This window comes from Henningerozyma blattae, chromosome 5 (genome assembly GCF_000315915.1).
Source record: "Henningerozyma blattae CBS 6284 chromosome 5, complete genome".
Taxonomy (NCBI): domain Eukaryota; kingdom Fungi; phylum Ascomycota; class Saccharomycetes; order Saccharomycetales; family Saccharomycetaceae; genus Henningerozyma; species Henningerozyma blattae.
The window spans coordinates 1,160,588-1,183,375 of record NC_020189.1 but is presented as its reverse complement, the minus strand read 5'-3'; the positions used below and the strand labels follow the sequence as shown (position 1 = coordinate 1,183,375).

The 22,788-nt window shown below is 29.3% G+C and overlaps 7 protein-coding genes across 7 annotated transcripts; 3 read left to right on the top strand and 4 right to left on the bottom strand.

Annotated features, from left to right (window-relative positions):
* Positions 1-216: 216 nt before the first annotated feature.
* On the bottom strand, positions 217-4,911 carry NTE1 (lysophospholipase; the record flags this gene model as incomplete). Its single annotated transcript, XM_004180985.1, has 1 exon — positions 217-4,911. One exon carries the CDS (start codon positions 4,909-4,911, stop codon positions 217-219), a length of 4,695 nt encoding a protein of 1,564 aa, XP_004181033.1.
* Positions 4,912-6,266: 1,355 nt separating this feature from the next.
* On the top strand, positions 6,267-10,877 carry ECM30 (Ecm30p; the record flags this gene model as incomplete). Its single annotated transcript, XM_004180984.1, has 1 exon — positions 6,267-10,877. The coding sequence occupies one exon, from the start codon at positions 6,267-6,269 to the stop codon at positions 10,875-10,877; it is 4,611 nt and encodes a 1,536-aa protein (XP_004181032.1).
* Positions 10,878-11,511: 634 nt separating this feature from the next.
* On the top strand, positions 11,512-13,341 carry CNA1 (calcineurin catalytic subunit A; the record flags this gene model as incomplete). The annotated part of the gene is made up of 1 exon (XM_004180983.1): positions 11,512-13,341. One exon carries the CDS (start codon positions 11,512-11,514, stop codon positions 13,339-13,341), a length of 1,830 nt encoding a protein of 609 aa, XP_004181031.1.
* A 509-nt stretch (positions 13,342-13,850) lies between these two features.
* Positions 13,851-15,719, bottom strand: IMD3 (IMP dehydrogenase IMD3; the record flags this gene model as incomplete). The annotated part of the gene is made up of 2 exons (XM_004180982.1): positions 13,851-14,965; positions 15,263-15,719. The coding sequence occupies 2 exons, from the start codon at positions 15,717-15,719 to the stop codon at positions 13,851-13,853; spliced, it is 1,572 nt and encodes a 523-aa protein (XP_004181030.1).
* Positions 15,720-16,408: 689 nt separating this feature from the next.
* TBLA0E04580 (uncharacterized protein) lies at positions 16,409-17,509 on the top strand (the record flags this gene model as incomplete). The annotated part of the gene is made up of 1 exon (XM_004180981.1): positions 16,409-17,509. One exon carries the CDS (start codon positions 16,409-16,411, stop codon positions 17,507-17,509), a length of 1,101 nt encoding a protein of 366 aa, XP_004181029.1.
* Positions 17,510-18,026: 517 nt separating this feature from the next.
* TBLA0E04570 (uncharacterized protein) lies at positions 18,027-19,814 on the bottom strand (the record flags this gene model as incomplete). Its single annotated transcript, XM_004180980.1, has 1 exon — positions 18,027-19,814. One exon carries the CDS (start codon positions 19,812-19,814, stop codon positions 18,027-18,029), a length of 1,788 nt encoding a protein of 595 aa, XP_004181028.1.
* Positions 19,815-20,410: 596 nt separating this feature from the next.
* On the bottom strand, positions 20,411-22,492 carry MAG2 (RING-type E3 ubiquitin transferase MAG2; the record flags this gene model as incomplete). Its single annotated transcript, XM_004180979.1, has 1 exon — positions 20,411-22,492. The coding sequence occupies one exon, from the start codon at positions 22,490-22,492 to the stop codon at positions 20,411-20,413; it is 2,082 nt and encodes a 693-aa protein (XP_004181027.1).
* Positions 22,493-22,788: the final 296 nt, after the last annotated feature.

Sequence of the window (22,788 nt, the reverse complement as noted above, 5' to 3'; positions counted from 1 at the left end):
TATATTTACGGACTAAGAGTAATCATCATCATCATCATCATCATCATCACAAATATAGACTTAATAAAAGCAAGACGTATCAAGAGTAAGAGTTTAATGTGTATATATATATGGATCATGAATAACTCACAAACAAAATTGAAATAGGTTTCTATTTGTATAGTTTATTATACTGATATTAAATACGTTGATATATTACATAGCTTAAAAGTTAAATCAAATACTGTTGCGTCTATGAAGCTTGAATTGTGGTTCATTAAATTCAGAATTAACAGCCATTGTGCCAGCAACATATGGCATCTCTCCATTCTCTTCTAATTCTTTCAAAAAATTGCGTCCATATTCAACGCCGACTTTATAAATTTCATCAAATTTACCAAATTCTAAGGTTGCATAATTTTCAATAGGAGGTCTCACATATACGACACCATCCGTGTTTTTTGATTTTTCTAATGCATTCACAGATGCAACATAAGCTAATCGCACTTGAATTTCAGCTAATGTTGGTATTGTGACACCTTTGGAAAATGGATTCCATCTATTCCATAAGACCCAAAACCCATTCAATGAATCTCCGTATTTCACTGGTAGTCTTTCATCAACAGATCCCACGTCAACTGCAAATATCTTAGTACATCCTCTTGCCTTCATTTCATCAACTGGTAGATTATCGACATACCCACCATCTAGTAACATTAAACCATTCTCTTCAAGAGGTGGTAATAAGCCTGCTATTGTCATAGATGCTCTGATATATCTCCAAGCATACCCCATTGAGTGAATTTCTTGAACAGATTCAGTAATATTTGTTGAATTACAATAGTATTGTAACCAAAAATCTTCAATTCTTGTATCACCAAATGCTTTCCATATACCTCTATTAAATTCATGGCCCGTTGTATAACTTGTCAATGGCAATGTTAAATCACTTAAAGTTCTCCAAATTGAAGATAGTCTGCCTGCAAATTTCTTCATTCTACCATAAATAGGAACAATATCATAATCACGGGCATATAACCCACCAACAAATGAACCCATTGAAGTGCCACCAACTAAATCGATGGGAATACCTTTTTCTTCTAATGCTTGTATGATCCCAAGATGACTGAACCCACGAGCACCACCACCACCTAATACAAGACCAATTGCTTGACCTGAGAGAATCCTTGCTAATCTTAAAAAGTCATTTTTGTTTGGATTAACGGATGTATAATATCTTTGCTTTCTCTTTATAAATTTGGAAGAAAAATTTTCCACTTTATTTTTAAATGAATCAGGTACTAATTTAGATATATTTTCTTGAGTCTTTTTTGAGAATTCAGTTTGAATTAATCTATCCATAATTGTTAATGCAAAATTACCATTTGAGTTAATATCTTGATGCTGATTTTTCCAATTCCATTTTTCTAATTGAATATGATGATGAGAATGAACCCAATTTCTATATTTTAACCATTTTATGGTACTACCCGGTTCAACAGATCTTTCAGAATGCAATAATATTAACTCAGTTCGTGAAGTATTTTTATATTTCAAAAATAATCTTTCTGTTTCACCAATTTCAGTATCTTGATCTGCATCAGCAACTAGTAAAACACAATCACCTTGAGTAATACAGGTAGTTGTCCAACTTGAACTTGGTGGTGCATCCGCTATGTATACAACAATTTCATAATTCTCTTCTAATTCTGTGAAAAACCCACTCTGTTTCAATTTTCCTAATCCATCAAAAGCATGTTTACCCAAATTAGTTAAAGCTGATCTTTGATTTAAAGCAATGGTAGAACGACCAACTTGTTTAAAAGCGTTGACTAAATTCATTGCAAATAAATCAATTGGGATGCCATTTGTAATTGGTAAGATAGTGATTGTTTTAAAATTATTTGAAGAGGAGCTTAATATATGACCATGAGAATGTAAAGGTGATGAGAATTTTGTTGGTGGAATCATTAAATTGTAATCATATTTAAATCCATTTCCATTTATAAACTTAGTTAAATTATCATTAATTGTACCAGCACCATTCATTGTATTAAAATATGTATTATTAGTATTAATATTGAAAGAGGTCATGATTTTTTTTGCTACTGTTCGTGTAATTCTAAACATTACAGATGGTTGTTCTACAGCTAAAAATTCAAAAAGACTTTTTGGAATACGAGCTAATTCAGATTCTCTAATAGCCACAATACTTGAAATACGTTTAATTGAAGTTAACACTTCTACCTCTCCAAAGCTTTCACCTTGAGATAATTCTTGAACTAAAGTAACTTTTTGATCGTCTGTAGGCTTATTTTTAATAGATTGAATATTTTTATTATTTTGTTGTCTAAATTCTCTCAATCTACCATTTAATAATACATAGATACCTTTTGAAGGATCATTTTGTTCGAATAGAACTTCATTTGGTGATAAATGAACCCATTCCAATGCATGATCGATTCTTAATAATCTGGGGGACAGTAAGCCTGTTAATGTATTTGCTATTCTTAAATATATTGAAACATATTTATCACAAATAGTTTCTAATGATTTATTTGATAAAAATGCAACATAGACATCTGTTTTGGCTTTTAAATTAACAAATGATTTATAACCTATTAATGAAGATAAAAACCCTGCAATTCCACCTGTCTCAACAGTAAAAAGTATAGAATCTCTTGATTTTTTTTGATTGGAACGAGATGACTTGCTATTTTTTTTCAAAACATGAGTATAATTGTCATCAGTACCGAATTGGGAGTGGTCATTTCTATTTTTAATTACTGTAACATCAATCTTACCGTCTATAATATAAAACAAACCTTTCCCATTTGTATCTTGTTCCACTATAGTGGTGCCTTTTTTGAAAAATGTAACTTCAATATTCTTAGCCAATTCTATTTTAGCTGATTCAAAAGTTAAATGTTCAGGAATAATTTCTTTATAAATTTTCTTTTTCTTCTTATTAATATTATAATGAGTTGAATTAGAATTTGATGTTGAATTTGTTGTAGAATTGGAAAATTTTTTATCAGATTTTTTCTTGGATTTTTTAATGGCAAAATCACTTGGTAATATTTTTAAATTAGTATTTGAAGTTGAATTATGATGATAGTTATGATTAGTGTTGCTATTATTTATAGAAAATGAATTTGATCTTGATGATGATTGAGACAATTTTCTTGATCTAATATGATTTAACAATAAATTTGTATTTGAAAATGTTTCTATTGATGAAGAATTATTATTATTAATATTATTATTATATTTATGTTGTTTTGGTTTAAAATTATGCTCGTTTACCCCCAAGAATGATAGAATTGCAGATGCTAATGATAAATTTGTATTTTCATCTTCAGCGTCATCATTATAATTTGTTAAATCTTGAATAGCATCTACAGATAAGTTTGAGTTTTGTAACTTATCATTGAAAAAATTATCTTCCACAGTTTGATTACTATTAAATAAATCTTCATCTTGATTTCCATTGATAAATAAATCTGATTCGTTAATTTCACCATTAAATAAATCAGTTTGCATCTTGGGACGTAAATTTAAATTTGAATCATCGACTGATATATTACTTGGTAATCTTGAATAATTTTTTTTATTAAATTGATTTTTAGAATGATTTTTTTCCAAAATATTTTTTTTTATTTCATTTGGTAATAAATATTTGCAATTATTGTTTAATAGAGATTCCATTTTAATGATCTCATCAGTTAATCCCAAGTAATAATTAGAGATTTGGAAAGTAACTTTAAATAGTTTGGTTAAAATCATTTGAATGATATGAGAAGAAGACTTCGGATAATTAGAAGTTAAATTTTTAAATGCTTGTGAAGGTATAATTGCAATTGTACAATCAGTAGCAGCACGAGCAATTACATTAGAAGGTTGTGGATACAAGAATTGGAAATCATCTGAATTTTTATGATCAAATGAATAAACATTTGATAATGGGGTGGATGACTTTCTATTATTAGTACTAACATTTGATGTAATATTTTTATCATTTAAATTCATTCGTTCTGATTCAATATTAATATTTGAAGTTGTTGGTGAAACAGAAGGTGAAGAATTTGCAGTGGTGGCAGTAGTTGAAGAAGAAGAGTCCGTAAATAAATTCAAAATGTTTACTAAGGAAGATACAGGCGAACCATTTTTCACAATATTTAACAATTGATATTTACCTAAATTATTTTTCAAATAAATGAAATCTTCATTTTCAAAAGTAGAATCTACTTCTTCATCTTCCATGGAATCTGAATGTATATCTACATCTGAATCCCAATCTGAATCTGAATCAAAAGGTCTATCAGAATGTGAACTGTTCAAGACAGAACTTTCCACATCAGATTGTGACGAATTCAAAGAGATTGCCGACGATGACGGAGATCGAGTAGTTGGAGTTGTTGTGGCAGTTGTTGTCATTGCCCTATGATACAACTGTAAAGTACCTTCAATTAAGATGATAAACCCTGAGGAATCATCAATAATTAATAATTCACCATCAGATAATTTCTGAGTCTTAATATTCTTAATCAAACTATTAAAGACTGGTTTTTCTAAATACCCAAAAATCTTGATACCTCTAAGAAATTTCTCCAAATAGGATGAGATTGAATTAATTTGCGGATGTGATTCCGTATCCTTTGTATCATTCTCTTTAGCAATATGAGATTTCTTTTTCCTACCAGAAATTGGATGTTGGTTTGTTGTAGAGCTTTGCAACGGTATTATATCTGGAGTTAACTTCTTGTATGGAGATAAGGCTCTATCCCTAAACAAATAGTATGTTAAGTATCCAATAAATAGAATTGAAAAGATAAAAGTTTTTTTAGAATGGAAAAATATCTTATTCAATAGAAACCGGATAATGATGTTTGCCAAGTATACTGAATATTTGACTACTGTACGGATGGTCATAATGAAATAATCATAAGTCTTTTTTTATTTGCAAACTTCAATATTTTTTACTAACTTTTGTTAATGCTGTATTTTTATTGTTAAGTCTACTTTTGCAAGTTTTTTTCTTATATATATCAAATTCTCTGCTCTAAAAGTAGATCACAATATATTTGAAATAATCAATGCTTAAGTTCTATAGTCTTGATTCTCTTGTATATTGTATAGTATTTATTGCTTATCCTTTTATCCTTTTATACTTTTATTTCTGTTTGTTTTTATTTTGTCAAGTGTGTAAATCCCTTAATCTATTTACGATAAGAATTAAACCTTAGTCAAATCTTTCTTTAGATCGGTTGGTTTCCTATGCCAATTCCCCATATTAAGTATAATTTTGAAATTTAAGAAATTCGCGTAAGGAAACAATGGAATAAATCAAGAATTGTTGGATTTTCTCCGTTAAATATGTTTGAAATTTAAAAATTGAGAAATTTGAAAAATTGAGAAATTTGAAAAATTAAAAATGCATTGAAACGTTTCAATGCATAAAAAAAAAAAAGACAAATAAGAAAAGTAAAAGTACACATAGACATTTACGTTGTTAGCGCCGTATGTGCCGGGTAAATTTTGGTTTGTTTGTTTTTTTTTTGTATTTTTTTTAATTTTTGGTTTTTTTTTTCGGTGGGTTTTTGTAAAATTTTCAATTTTAGTGAAAAAAAAAGGAGTATACACAGGAGCCAATTCCTAAAATAATGGAAAAAACCCCTTTTTATATCAATTGTCAAAAATAACACATCAGATTCTTATTAAGGATAAAACTCTCGATTTTTATTCGTTAGTTAATGAATAGAAAGGCATTGGTATACATTTAGACAGATATATTCTATTATTTTTTTTTTATATTCTTTTAAGGAAAAGTGGCAAGTGTTTTTTCTGGTTAAAACCATTGCTATATATATATATATTTTTGATTTAAATTGTAATATCAAAGGAAATTTAAAGAGAAAGAAAAAATAAATATCATAAATAATCATCGAGACGTTTATTGATTCAGAGGATTTGCATTTGGAGTTTATATTGAAAATTTCCATTGAAGTTTGCATTTAGGTTTATACCAAAGATTCGCTATAGAGATTTGTATAGAAAAGTTGCATAAAAGACTTGCATAGTTGTAAGGTGTAATACAAGTTTATTTAGTAAATATATTCAAGGATATACTATTGTTCGATCATTAGCAAAGCAAGGATACACTCACATACAGGCACATACACATATACGCATAACAAATCATATTTGTTTTTGTTATCCTATCAAAAAATTCATCTATTAAACCTGCTGTTTTATATTCACAACACCATACTATTATTGTTTAACAAATGGGTAATACAGATTCAAAATTAAATAATATTTATAAACAACATATCTTTAAATTGGCCTTTCCGATAGAAGATGGCATTGTCACGGAAAAAAATAGGATAGTAAGAAATACCATCTTTAAAGAAAATATTACATTGGACGAATTGATTAATTGGTATGACAACACTTCCTTCAATCAACCTCCAGCCATTAATGATTCGTTGTTGTTTAAAGATTTTTATTTGGATTTCATTGCTCCAGGTACTCGATTAACTTTTGAATCTTTTAATAAAATCATCAATTCTTATGAGTTAAGAATACTGATAAATTCAAATCCATTGACGAAAGAAAATTTCATTAATTTGATTAGATTTGTTACATTTAAAATAATTTGGACGATAGCAAATACAAGCAATATTAATCAATTGAATTTATCATTGAAAAATCTTTTAGTTTCAATTAGAATTTTAACAAAAATTTTACCTTTATATTATGAATTATTATCCAATGATAAAAGTTATCAACAACAAACTGATTTTTTTTGGTCATTAGATACTTCAATTGTATTTAATATCCAATCTGATATTAAACTATCAAAACCAATTGGTGAATTATTAATTGATTCTATTATTAATAATTTGTTCCTTGAAAATTTTACGATTCAAAAATTAAATTCAAATTCTAAACATTCACTATGGGAAAATGGTATTAATACAAATGAAACAACTTATAACCCACTACTACCGAAAGTAGATTCAAATCGTTTAGAGTTTATAAACTTATTATTAACTTTATTTTCCAAAGATCTTTATTCAAATCAGCCAACCAATAATTTTATTTCTTATTTCAATTTAACACATAAGACAAATTCTATCAATTTAATAAATTCCATGATTAATTGTATATCAAGGCATTGTCTTGATTATAAAACTGAAATTGCACAACCTTATAAATTTTTCACTTTAAAACAACATCAACAACAGAATTTAATTAAATTAAGATCAGATTTCATAATATCGTCATTACAATTTTTAAATTTAATTTTATTTAATACATCATCAAATAACAATAATGATAATAATACAAATGATTTAAAAGAGAATTTTATCTTGAATTTTATTTCAAATTTGCAAAAAGAATATGATATGAAATTATTATTATCTTCAATTGCTAAAATTTTTAAATGGTCAATTGATGAAGCTATAGAAAAGGAATCTTCTCCATTTGGTTCATTTCCAACAACAACTACCACTTCAAAACCACCATCAACCCCAACTAATAATAATAATAATAATAATACAAATAATTCAAATAATTCCATAATATCTTCTGCAACTATTACCCCTTCAAAGAATAATAGAACAAATAATATATATTTCAGTTCAAATTCAAATTCAAATTCAAGACCAACCACACCAAGAAGTAATTCTGCAAATGACTGTAAAGACAATAGTTCCACCAAAACTGTATCCACTAATACAACTGTACTGACTTTGCCTGAAATACCAACTATTTTAATTCAAATGATGATATTTTTCAATAATTTAATTGATTTAAATACTTGTTTCAAGAATTATGTGGCTGATAAATATGCAAATAAATTCATAATCTTTTCAATTTATTATTTAAATTATTATAATCATATCACTTCTCTAAAATCAAATTTATTTCCAATTTTAATTAATCTATCCTTAAATTTATCATCCAAAAATTTGGTTAAATTAAAATTATTGGATTGCTTTACCACAAATTATTATTTAAATAAACTACCGAATTTTTTCAGATTACCAAATATTAATATTAATAATCTAACTTATAGAGATTTTGCCATCCAACATTTATCACATTATATTATCAATGATATTAAAAAGAATTCAAAATTAAGACCTTTTTTATTTGAATTAATTTTTAATCTTTTACAGGCAAATAACAATAAATCGACAACTGATGATGCTTTAATACAATTATCATCGATAAAAAATAATAATAATAATAAATTTAAGAAAAATTTAAATTCTTTAAGTTATAATTCTTCAGTAGCAATTCTACATCTTCTAACAAAAATTTCAAATAAAAGTTTTTTAATAACTTATTCAAATGATAATATGATGGAAAGTTCACAAGATTCAAATAATAATCTACTAATTAATAACACTACCAATAATAGCGATATTAATGATAATAATCTTAATTCAATGAATGATGAAAATACTTATTGTAAGACTGATAAATATTTGTTATCACCTGGTTTTAAATTGAATCAATTAGCTTTGTTGTTACGAGGAATATTAAATTATATTATATTCAATTTTAATAATGCAAAAAATTTATTATTCATTTTATGTAGACATCAAAAAGTACTAGCACAAATTAGAAATTCCATGGAATTTATTGATAAATTAATTAAAGAAAACTCAATTAAGCCTGGTTCAACTACTGCAAGTAATAATAACTTGATAGGTTTAAAAGATTATATTGATAATTCAACTATTAATATTGGCTTTTCAAATAAAATGACAAGATTAAATACTTTAATCGAAAATAATCGATACAAATTTTCATCAGTTCAATCAAATTATAATAAAAGGAAATTGGATACATTAGATTTAACAAATCAAGAATTAATTGCCCAATATATTAAATTGAATAATTCAATTAATATAATTGAAAAAAATTATTCAATTGAAAACGAAAAAATTCAAGCACAATCTAAGCCTCAATCAAATAATTCATCAGGATCAATTACTAGGACAAGTGGTAGTTCATTAACTTCTACAATACCCACAGCAATCAAAAATATTGATAATATAAAGACAAACACTATTCCATCTCCATCTGTGACACCAACTCCAAATCCACTCACCAAAACAACTACAAATACAAGTATTAATACAGATACACAATCAATTTCTGAGATGAATAATATTAATAATCCAATTATTCCAAGTACACCAAATAACAATAGGACAAGTACTGATAGTATAGAAAGAAGTGCATTTCATGATTTATTAAATAGTACAAACAAAAAATTTAATGATGTTGCAAATAATAACAACTATATTCATAATAGTGCCAATACCAATAATTTCAATAATAATTCTAATGAAAATCATGAAATTGTAGAATTCTCGAATCCAAATTATAATCCATTTTTGAAAAATTCAAATATCTATTTTGGAATTAGATCTGGAAATTGGCCAATTGGATTAAATCCAAAAAAGATTAGTAAGAAAGCTTCCAAGTTGAACCTAATTGATATTTGGCCAGGTTCACAAGATTTACAAATCATAATAAAAATTATTAAAATTTTCTTACATCAATTTCCTGAAATCTCGACAATTAATACAACTGAATATTTAAATTTAATTGAAAAATTTCAATTATTTAAAGATAAATTTTTAAAATTAATAGATAATGATTTACCTAGTTATTTAAGAGAAGGCAATCATAATTTTGCATCATACTCAATTAAGTTTGATTATAAATCCAAAGATAACTTACCCAAAATAAAATCCAATCTTTTACAAAGATTAATGTATATTATTTGTTGGAAAAATATATTTGATTCACACACTACAAGCTATAACATTTCAAATGATTTATTATTAAGTACTACTAATGAATTCTTCAATTCCAATAAGGATTCAACAAATAAAAAAATCATTGGTAATTTAAAACAATTTTCAATAAATACTCCTGATCTTTCACCACCTCCATTTACTTTTAAAAATGATGTCAATCCTGATACTATTGTCAACCCTTCAGATTCATTGATTATTGGGCCAAAAGATATGATTGATCAAGATAAAATTTCAAATAACATTAATGTTGCTGATACAGTAACAATAACTACTAATAACACTATCCCGCCAGGGAGCTTAGAAAAATGGTCATCATCGGCAACTACATCTTCGTTGAGTAGAACAAGTAGCAAAGAAAGTGAAATATTAAACTATTTATCCAATCAAAATGATGTCGTATTGCCACCTCAATTTCAATTCGATATTATTTTACCAATTGATACGCCCATTATTAATACTCTAATCAATAATATCAATAATGATATTAGCACAATAAATAGTAATGATTCTAGCACACGTAATAAGTATTTATTGGCTCAGAAATCTAATCCAAGTACAAGTAGTTCCAATTCCTTTTTCAATTTTTCATGGGCTGGATTCCGTAAAGATGAGAATTCTGAAACGAGTTCAATGAATGCCTCATCTCCCATGCGATCTTCTTTCGATGATGAGAACTCAGATGCAAAGAGGGCTAATTCTGCCAACAATATGTTTGTGTTGGATCAAGGATTAATCAAATCTAATATTTGGGCGGGTACCAATATTACATTATTCCCAATTATAAGAGAGGAGAGAGAGGAATTCTCTTTACTAGATATGACTTCTAACCTGTTAAAGAAATTGAAATTTGGTGGAGGTAGCTCTACTAGTGTCAACTCTGTGGAATCACCTACAGCCACTAATTCTCCCTTGGTGTCTCATCCTGCAGGTCTTACAAGAACCCCTTCAAGACCATGGACTCCAAGAACAAGAGGAATAGACACCTCTAAGACTAAAGATACTGACAGTGCACTATCTACACCAACGTATATCCCAAGGCGTTTCTTATAAAACTATTCATTCAGTACTCCATTTCATACCAGCATTGATGCCCTTAGAGACATAACATGTGTCTGCATCAAGATACCCTTCTGTTATATTGTTCTTATCGTATGTAATTTGTAATTATATATGTAAATATGCATGTATCTAAATATGACTTTATGCCTTTTTTTAATCATCATGAAAATATTTTTTCAACTTGGATGAACAATAAATTTCATACTGAATTGATGTTATAGTCTAGATAGCATTTGGTTATATATTTATTAATATTAAAAATGCAACGCCTGAGTTTCGAACCTTGTTTATTTTTAGAATCTGAATATTTTTCGGCAGAATTTATTTTGAAATTTCATCCTTTAAAATTCGATATTTTGAAATTCAATGGGACATTTTACTCAATATGGAGAATAATTAGGTACTTCGATATCACTAATATTTTAATCAGGAGTATAAATTTACTTTCAATTACATAATTATATCAGTAATTATTGGTTACTTTGTCGGAAAAAAATAACCAAGGAAAAAGAATATACATTATTTTCTGGAACTCGTCGTCTATATTTTTCTAAAATCTTTTAAGGAGAACTTAGGTGGATAAAGCATTCAAGAACTAATACATAGTCAAGTTTTACAGTCATCAATGGGCGTATCTGGAACAAACAATTCTCAAGATTCTTCAGTTAAAAGTGATCTTATTAATATGAGTAAAAAAAACGATCCAATTATAAAAGTCCTGGAAGAAAAAGAGCGTATTAATGAGCCAGATCGTCACGCAAGAGATTTATCAATCTACACTTTAGAAGACGGTACAACCGTGTCAACGAAGGATCGTGCTGTCAAGAGTGTCCCACCAATTGCCCCAGTTCCAGCTAGAGATGATCAAGTGTTTGATCCAAACACGGGGCTACCAAATCATGAGTTTTTAAGGGAACATTTCAAAAGAGAAGGTCGATTGACTGAATCCCAAGCTTTGAAGATTCTGGATATGGCTACTGTTTGTCTTTCGAAAGAGCCAAATTTATTGCATGTGCCTGCCCCTGTTACTGTATGTGGGGATATACATGGTCAATATTATGATTTAATGAAGTTGTTTGAAGTTGGTGGTGATCCTGCAACAACACCTTATCTGTTTCTTGGTGACTATGTAGACCGTGGTTCATTTTCATTCGAATGTTTAATATATTTATATTCATTGAAATTAAACTTTAACGATCATTTTTGGTTATTAAGAGGCAATCATGAATGTAAGCATTTAACTTCCTATTTTACGTTTAAAAACGAATGTTTACATAAATATTCGATGAAAATATTTGATGCATGTTGTCATTCCTTTAATTCTTTACCATTAGCTGCCTTAATGTCAGAACAATATTTTTGTGTTCATGGTGGGATTTCTCCTGAATTAAAACATGTGAATGATGTTAATAAGATTAACAGATTTAGAGAAATTCCTTCACGAGGTCTTATGTGTGATTTGGTTTGGGCAGATCCAATTGAAGATTACGATGAAGAAGCTGATATTGATAGCCTAAACAAATTTGAGCCTAATACCGTCAGAGGTTGTTCTTATGCATTCACTTATAAAGCCTCCTGTGAGTTTTTACAAAATAACGGTCTGTTGTGTATCATTAGAGCTCATGAAGCTCAAGATGCAGGATACAGAATGTATAAAAACACGAAAACGTTAGGGTTCCCAAGTTTATTGACTTTATTTAGTGCTCCAAATTATTTGGATACTTATAAGAATAAAGCTGCTGTATTAAAATATGAAAATAATGTTATGAATATTCGTCAATTTAATGTGTCTCCTCATCCTTATTGGTTACCTAACTTTATGGATGTTTTTACTTGGTCCTTGCCATTTGTTGGTGAAAAAGTTACTGAAATATTATTATCGATCTTAAATATATGTACGGAGGAAGAATTAGAATTAGAAAATGTATCATCTACTCCTAGCATAACATCTACTTCAGATGGCAGTAGTAGTAATTATGTACCTTCTCCTTCACCAATTGCTAAGAGAGATTCTCATTCCCCTTTACCAGCAATTCCCGGAACTGGCACTCCTCCTCCTGTACCGCCAAGAGAAACATCCCCATCATTAATTAATAATTATAAAAACGATGTTGATATAAATACAAGCTCATCAATTTTAGATGATAAGAATAGAAGAAGAGCATTGCGTAACAAGATATTGGCGATTGCTAAAGTATCACGAATGTATTCCGTATTGAGAGAAGAAAGTGATAAAGTTCAACATTTGAAAGCAATGAATCAAGGTGTGTTACCTAAGGGTGCTTTAGCCCATGGTTCTACTAGTTTAAACGAAACTTTATCTGCTTTTGAAAGAGCCAAGAGAGATGATAGAATCAACGAAAGGCTACCTCCTTCGATTGAAGAAATGCAAAAAGAACAAGAGAAATATTTTGAAGATATCAAAAAAAGAATTGAGCAAGATGATAATGAATGAATAAAAAATCACTTTATCTTAAATGAGTTGAATTACTATTAGTTAATAGCCAATAACAATAATGTTGGCCTTTTGGATTATAATAAATCTTTTAAATTCTTGAGGCATTCAAATAAATATTTTTCGTTCCATATTATATCGGCTGTATAATAATAATATGCATATATAATTTCTGTATTGAATTTTTTTTTATTTTACATTTCGATCCAAATTTTATACAATTGATATCCATTTAAATTGATTTATATTGCATTTATTTTTTTCTCTAATAAAAATAAGTAGTAGTCTTCATGAGAGTTATGTTAAATAAATCAACGATTGTTTATCTTATCTTAAAATATATATAACATGATATATAATTTTATAGTAGCACACTAAATTAATATAGATGGGAGTTAATTAATATTTCTGCAGTAGCATGCAGGACCCAGAAAAGTAATTAACTAATAAATTTACAAAAAAGAAAATGGAAATGAAAAGAGCAGTTGAAATAACGTTTAATATTAAGATTAATCATGTAAACGTTTTTCATAAGAATGTAAGTTGTTGATACCACCTTCTAATTGAGCAGAAGCAGTTCTGAATTCAAATCTGACATTACCATTGTCAACTTCTTGGCGTAAGATAGCAGTAGAAATAACACCGATATCTTGACAAGAATGTTGTAACCCATTATATAAGTATGGTAAAAATTTCTTAATAGAACCTTTATCCACAACAGAACCAGAAACACCTTGGGCAACCAAAACTTTATCAGATTCAGAAAAGTAACGAGAAGTAGAGGCATTAGCTTTCTTATCAGTCTTTTTCATGGCATCGATAGAACCCATACCACGGTACATCTTTAATCTTTGACCATCTCTGAAGAAGTATTCACCTGGAGCTTCAGTAGTACCAGCTAGCATACCACCCATCATGACAGTAGAAGCACCTAAGGCAATAGCTTTAACAATGTGACCAATGTTTTGAACACCACCGTCAGCCATGGTTGGAACACCGAATTCGTTGGCAAATTTAGATACTTGATAAACGGCAGTACCTTGTGGTCTACCACAGGCCATAACTTCCTGAGTAATACAGATAGAACCAGAACCCATACCAATTCTTAAGGCATCAGCACCGGCGGCAATCAAGGAAGCAGCTTGTTCTCTGGTAACAACGTTACCAGCAATAATTTCTAGTTTTGGATAGTTTTCTTTAATGTGTTTGATCATATCCAATTGGTAAATAGAATTACCTTGAGATGAATCAATAACAACAACATCTAAACCAGCTTCAACTAACAATTGTAATCTATATTTATCAGCTTCGATGGTACCAATAGCAGCACCACATAGCAATTGTTTAGTGGTAGCGGATTTAGAAGCCAATGGGTAGTTTTGGTTCTTCATTAAATCAGCTCTAGATAACATAGAGATTAATTTCCCTTCATCATCAACAATCAATAATTTACCCTTTTTAGTTTCCTTCAAAATTTCATTACCTTCTAATAAAGTAATACCATGTTTAGCAGTAACAGGGTTCTTGGACATCAACTGGGAAACCAATAAAGTGTCATCTTCAACAAATTGGATGTCACGAGAAGTAATTAAACCTAATAATTTACCAGATAAATCACCAGTTTCTAATTGCAAAAAAAATTATGAAATAACATTTAATTTAGTTATTTCATTTGAAACGCTTGTTAGTAACATAAAACAGTAAATATGGCTTAAATCATTTTTAGATTAGCTGACAAATTAAAATATTGGGGTCAGGGAATAAAATTTCTCTACACGATCGTTAGATCAATAGTCAGTAGAACGAAAGTTATAAATTTTAAAAAAATCATCATTGTAGCAATTGATTAAAATGTCAAATAAACAAAAATAAAAAACAATTGATTTATAAGCCTTAGTAAATGAAAAAAAATTAAACATACCAGTAACTGGATAACCAGAGAACCCTAATTCCTCTTTTAAGCCTCTAGCTTCAGCAACAGTTGTGTTTGGACCAATGACAAAAGGAGAGTTAATGAAACCATTTTCGTAAGTCTTGACCTTTTTAACCATTTCAGCTTGATCTTCTGGAGAACAATTGTGGTGGATGATACCGATACCACCTAACAAAGCCATATGAATAGCCATTTCGGATTCAGTGACAGTGTCCATTGGAGAAGAAACAAGTGGAGCATTTAAAGTAATATTTCTAGTTAACTTAGTGGTTAAAGTAACAGTAGATGATGGATATTCAATCTTACCTGGTAAGATCAAGAAATCGTTATAAGTCAACCCACCTCTGACACTAGAGTCCATCAATTGTTCAGCAGATAACCCATCCTTTTCTTCAAAGGTTTGGACGTATTCCAAAGCAGTTTTGTAATCTCTGACAGCAACCATAGTTATAGGATAAATTTTTCTTTAGGTAGGAAATCTAATTGAAATAATTAAATCTACTTATGTTTAAGTGATGGAGAATGTTCCATAAGATAACACCATTCTAAAGCAAGTATAAGATCCCAAGTATATGAGAAAAAGAGCAAGTAATAAAAAACTGTCTTTGCAAGAAAAATTCATTTTCCAAATTTTAAAATTCGATGAGATATTTATACATCTTTAGATGAAAAATTTTCAAAAAAAAATGAAAAAAAATGAAAATTTTTTCAATGCCCTGGAAAAAATCTAAAAAAAAGAAAATTAAAGTTTCAGAAAAAATTGAATAATATGACGGAAAACTACAATTAATGCGACGCAAATTTGTACAGGCGTCACAAATAATGAATTATATGATAATTAAACTTGGTGATTTCGTATATTGTACATAATATGAAATAATTATTCATATAAATCAAAATTGTTGAAGATGGTGGGAACTTCCAGAGGTTTCAAACAACAGGGTATGGTTGAAAATCAATCTGATAAAAATAAATCCAATTTTTTTGAAAGAGGAGCTGTATTTCCTTTCAATGACCAAAGCAATATTGATTTTGGTATGCTGAATGAAAGTATAGAAAAAATTTAGGTCAGAATGATTTGATTATTTCGAAAGAAAAAAAAAGCGAATAGTTATTCCACAACAGTATATTGAGATGAAATGGACGGATGCAATTAATTTCTGTAGGTTCCATAACCAAGTGATTTCATTCTCTGATAATATTCTAGGTAGTTTTCTATTAGATGACACACTTGTTGAAAGGATTATAAAGCCTTATACCACTGGATTTTCGATATTAGAGCATAAAGAATTAGGTACCATGATGGAATTTCAAATTAGAGGTTCAACGTATATTCAAATAGCGAAACAATTATATTCCACATATTTTGAAAAAGATCGATTGAAATGTAAAGATTTTGCAGATGAGTTATTTTTTGACTTACCTATAACAAGACGTATAGCTGAACTTTTATCTGGTATCGGCAATATAAACACGAAATTAGGCATCATTGGAGTAAGATATCCATTTACAACTATTAGAACTGCTCTTGCCAATGCGACCTTTATTTCAACAAGTATTAAAAGATTAAATAATGAATATTACAGTTTTATCGATTGTCCGATGACTTTCCCCTATCAAGATCTAGTTTGGAATGATGAAGAAGGTTATATAAAGACGCAGGATTTCTGTAAAGATTATCTAAAAGAAAAATTTAAAACTTATAGAACTGGGGATGCAATGTTTACTCCACCTGATACAAATAAATTAGTTCCGTTCAAACTAATTAACAAAGAACTTCCACAGTGGTTTCCTAATAGAAATGAATATTTAAAAGTTTATAAACTTTTTATGTTAAGTGAAGATCAATTTAAAACCGAATTTGAAACGAATTTTAATGTTTTGAAGAACTCTTTAAAACTTGTTGGTTTACACCCAGCAGTGATAACCACACTACAAATGAAGCAAGTAATAAGGCACCTGTATTCCAATTATTTTAACCATTTCAGTAGGTGGTTTACGAATAATTATGAAATGGTTTCTTCTCCAGGTACAGGTGTTGGATGCATTGGTCAATTATACACACTGAAATACGATAATGGATTTAAAGCTCAAACCCAGTTTATTACATCTGATGCAGATAGAAAATACGGTTATGCTCTTACTCCTGCTAAACAGGTAGATATTGACTTATACTATGAAATAAGAAGTAATGTTAAGCCAGAAATGGTAGTCAGTAATTATATATTTGATTAAATAGCAAAACTAATGGTTTGGCTGTATATCTTTAAAAAAGCGAATTTTTCTTCTTGAACAAAAATGAAAAGACAAAAATCTGACAAATTCATAAAATCTTAAATCCGTGGATATTAAATTTACGGAAATTTGAGAATTTAAATGGACTTCTTAGTAATTAAAAAAATTAATTAATAAATCAGAGTTAAAATTAATATTATTAATGGAAAAATATCAACAATATACGTTGAATTTATTTGTAAGCTAATTATAATAGGAAAATATTTGTCCTTTTTTTTTGTAAGAAATAATACTACACATTAAAAAGAATAAGATAGCAATATATGAAGAATATTTGTAATACGAAGCAAAACAACAGAGAAAAAAAAATTGATATGGATAAATATATATTAAAATGATACAATGTTGTAGGATTGCATAAAAGGCATGGAAGAAAAAAAATAAAAGCAAAAAAAGAGTAAAATCTGGTTAATAATTCGTTAGTCATAAAAATGAAATTTCTTTCTTTTAAAGATGTCTATATTAGACGATCAATCTTCTTGATCATTCTATCGTAGGGTTTTAAGCGTTCGAAAGAGCTTTCTGTTTGTTGAATTTTGGACAATTCATTTACTGATATATCTAATCTCTCAATGAGATCTAATAATGTTTGGATATTTTCTTTAGCTTGAGAAATTCTGTCATTGGATTTCACAGAGGAATGCTTAATAGTGTCTTTAATGTTACGTTTTGTAGATGCTCCAGCAATAGCCATATTGATTGGAACTGTAGGGGCCACATCAATATCAATATTGATTATGGATGAATTTATTGTCATTGTTTCAATTTCGTTTTCATATTCTTCCTCGACATCAGTAGGACCATCAAAGGACATATTATCAGTATTATCGCTCGATTGTACTACAGTAGAATTTGAAAGAGGTGAAACAGTAGACTTATCTATACATTGGTGAGTAGGTGTTTTAGGCTTGGATTCATCAGATGAACTTCCTTCACTAACATCAGTTTCGCTTCCATTAATGTCATGAGGCACTTCGGTAGTATGTTTCTTGAATTTTCTAAAAATAGGTTCAGTATCATCAAATATTGATTTCATACTTATTAAAATTGGACCATCAACAGATTTCCCTGAAAACCATTCTGAACTGTTCAAAGCAGGTTTATCAGACGGAGCATCTGAGTACAAATCTTGTTGGAATTCTTTAGATCTTCTTGGTATAATAAATGACACTTGTTCGATTCTCTTATCCTGTACTGTTTTAAAGCCTTTAAATACTTCATTATGCTTAATATCAACCATTCGTCTCGGAATAACAGCAAAACCTCTCTGTGAATCAGTTGAAAAAAATTCAGATAATTCGAACAATTGATCATTCCTAAATTCATAATAACGAATATTACCGTCACCTTTACCAACCAAATATAAAATATTATTGCAATCATCAAAAAATGGCATTAAGATACTTGATGAAAAATCGATATTATAAAATCCACTCAGTGGACCCTTTTCTAACTGAAAACCGTCCCAAATAGCTACTTGTCTATCACCTATAAGAGAAAATCCCGTAGTTACCAATCTATTAGATTCACCTAACCAAGCAACTCTTTGTTTTTTCACACTTTCATGGCCAAGAGAATGAGATATAATTTTCTGAGCTCTAATATCCCAAATTCTAATCATTCGATCTCTTGCCACAGTAACAAGATAAGAACCATCAAATGAAAAGCACATCGATGTGACCAAATCAGGATGCAGTAATGTAATTAAGTCTTCACCAGTATCCACTCTCCAAATTTTTATGGAATTATCAAATGAAGATGAGGCTAATACATCCTTTGCTAAAGGATGATAAAGAACATGCCCCACTCTCTTCGAATGCCCCACTAACATCTTTAAAGGTGTAATATTCTTAGACAATTTAAACCCACCTCCGCTGATACTTCTATACCGACCAAATGAATACCTTTTAGGTATTTCCCAAATACCAACCTTTCCGTCATCAGATGCTGAAGCAATACGATGGTCATTAAAGGGATCAAAATCTGTATCTAAAACTTGTGCAGTATGACCACGAAACAAAGGGACATCATCAGAAAACTTACCTACCTCTTCAATTGGTATAACGGCAAATGCTCCACCACCTGTGGATTTCCATGTCAATGAAATAAATTTACCATTTGTTTTTAATAAATTGGAATCCCATGCATTTGTAGTCACTTTAACATTATCATAATATAACCTCTTATTAGAAGCTTTACCAAAAATGAATCTAAACTTCGAAGGACGATTTTTTTGCCAATCCATTGAAATTATTCATAATAAGAAGCAGACGTGATATTTGTTTTATTATAATTTAAATAAATGCTAGAAAATACGTCAAGTACAACGAGCGTGGAATTCTAGAATGCTGATTTATATATAGATAGCTAAATAATAATACACTAAAGGAAATAGTTGCTGGGCTTTATTATTTTGTATACTTCTATTTTTATCTTTTGGGCATCGACATTTGACCAGCTTCGATCATTTTTTTTATTTATATTTTTTCCACCACTTGGGGTTTTTCCTGATCTTGTTAGTATTTTGAAGATTTTCTGAAGATAAGCCGAACTGACAGCCAATATTTTTTGACGACATAAATTTGAAACTATACAGAATAATTAAGTATAATACATTTGGCCCAGTTATTTAATATTGTGCAGATCCACTTTATGAAATAGTTTTATATGAAAGATGATGCAATGTGATATATATTTAAGGACTAGAAAGTGCAGAGTGTATGTAGGTCATGTATAAAACGTTATATGGAAAAAAAATGCAGGAGTTGGAGAATTAATTAAAAAAAGAACAAACTATTTCGAAGAATTACAGTCAAATCATAGATTAGTGTGCCGATAGTTCTAGAAAGTTCGTTGACCATTACTAAATAAAATGATTTTTTCTTTCTTCTTCTTACCTTTCTTGCCAGCTTGCAGTGGTTGGTTAGAATCTTTCGAAGCCGTGGACTCAAGTGAATCCATATCAGTATTTAGTGGTACAGTTTGGTTAGTACCTTGTATTCTCTTCAAAAGCATATCTTCAAATTCTTTTTCTTCTTGATATTGCTTTTCATTTTGAACTACCGAGATAGATGTGCCCCAGATAGTATTTTCTTTTCTGGATCTGATGGGAGTTGATGAAGCTTTTGTTGACTTGGACGTTGATGTTGAGCTCTTTCTAGGGCCCTGTGATAATAAGGAATCTAAGATGATATCTGAAGTATTTAAAGAACTTCGTGAAGCCGTTTCATCGAATAATGGCATAGAGCTATTTTCTCTCTTGTAAAATTCTGCTTGCTCTTGCTCCAATTTAGTTTGATATTTTTTCTTCTCGTTATCTTCTCTTTGCATCTTAATGGTAAATTGCCGATGACGTTGTTTCAATTCATTAGCAAATTGTTTGTATACTTCTTTTGGTAGAATTTCATTGTTTCTCCAATCAATATCGACATACGCTATTTCAGTTCCTAATGGTAAATGACTGATATATTTATAACGATAGATTAACTTTTCTGTAGCAACTGTACCATAATGAATGTTTTCAATTTTTACTTTTAATATATTTGGACATTTTGAATAACTATTAAATGCGGCCAATAATATTTTAACATCCAGTGGAGATAGAAAAAATTTAATTGAGGATTGAAATGAGGTTTGGAAAAAAAAATATGCAGATGCTTCATCATAAGTATCCTTTAAATTAGTAGTACCATCAAGATTTAGTGTCTGTAGCTTTTTCTCAATATGGGATGTTGATAGTTGAGATTCCGGAGATGATTCTTCTTCTGTTAGAATTAGCATAATTCTTTCGTTAATATCTTCAATAGCGGCATTAGCTGCCTTACCGTTATCATTATAAAGAGCTTTGTCGATATCTAATTGATTTTGAATAGCTTCCAAATCATCTTGCAACAATTGAAGTGAATATGATCTATTACATTTCATAATACGTGCATAAGGTATTAATTGCTCAAAATTAACGGGGGGGAAATCTCCCACTTTAACAGGGTCAAGACCTAATTTAACTGGTAGAGGTAGCATAGAGCCGTGTGGCCTGCAGACTAATTCAAAAGTAACTTCCTTTCCAGGTAACATAACAGTATCTGTGCCATTCGCATAATCGGAATCTTTTTGGAAAATGGCTGCCTTAATGTTTTTTTGACGAATTATACTTCCACATAATGGACAATCCTTATATTTTTTGGGTTTAACATATCCAGTGTCTTTGTTCTTGATAACTTCCTCCTGGGCGAAAAAAGTAATTAGACAACTCAAACAAAAGATATGACCACAAGTAACCATATGAGGAGCAACTGGTTCGTCAGTTAAACAAATAGGACAATTTTGTCCCTTAGGAATAACAACTCTAACTATCTTTTCTTGGGGGATTGGTATATTTGGATCTAATTTTTGTTCTGAATAATCATAGCTGCCATCTACTAATAATTTATAGGTAGCATTGACATACGAATCTCCATGAAGATGGATATGTTCATCATTTTCAAATTTATTACGACGTGACCTTGTTCCTCTACCAGACCCCTTATTATGTTTAGTATAGACTTGATCATGCTCTGGTAAATGGAAATCCAACAAATGATCAATTGAAACTCGGGCTTTTCTACCTCTTAGTTTAAAATTACCATGCTCTAATTCTTGTTGAATTGAGGCATCCCAGTCATAATCATCATTGTCTAGATTAAATTCTTGACCAGAGCCAGAACGTTGATAATTTTTATTTCTATAAGATCCATTGCCAGAATTCTCCTTTTTCTGATGCCTGTTATTATTATTCTTAGAATTTCCTATTTGATTAGTGGTTTTTTTATTATCACTAAACTTATTTTTACTTTTGCTGAGACCTTGTCTTTTATTATTTTTGGAGGGAATAGGGCCCTTCTTTGAATCTTCACCTCCATCCATATTTTTCTCACTGTTTTCCATAGATATAGATATACTAAAGCTATAGAATAAAGAGCTTGCGCTGGTTGTATAAGAACTATAATAAGCCAATTAATAGTATTTAATAATTTTTATTTATACATTTTCAATAATGAAATTTTAAAAGTATTTTTTATCCGATGAAAAATGAACAACACGTTTCTGATGCCATTAAATTGAGAAATTAAACAAATAAAAAAGATCAGTAAAAATACCATACTAAGTAATGCTATACACTAATAAATATCTATACACATAAATGCACATATATATATTCAGTATGTAATATTATAAAAAAA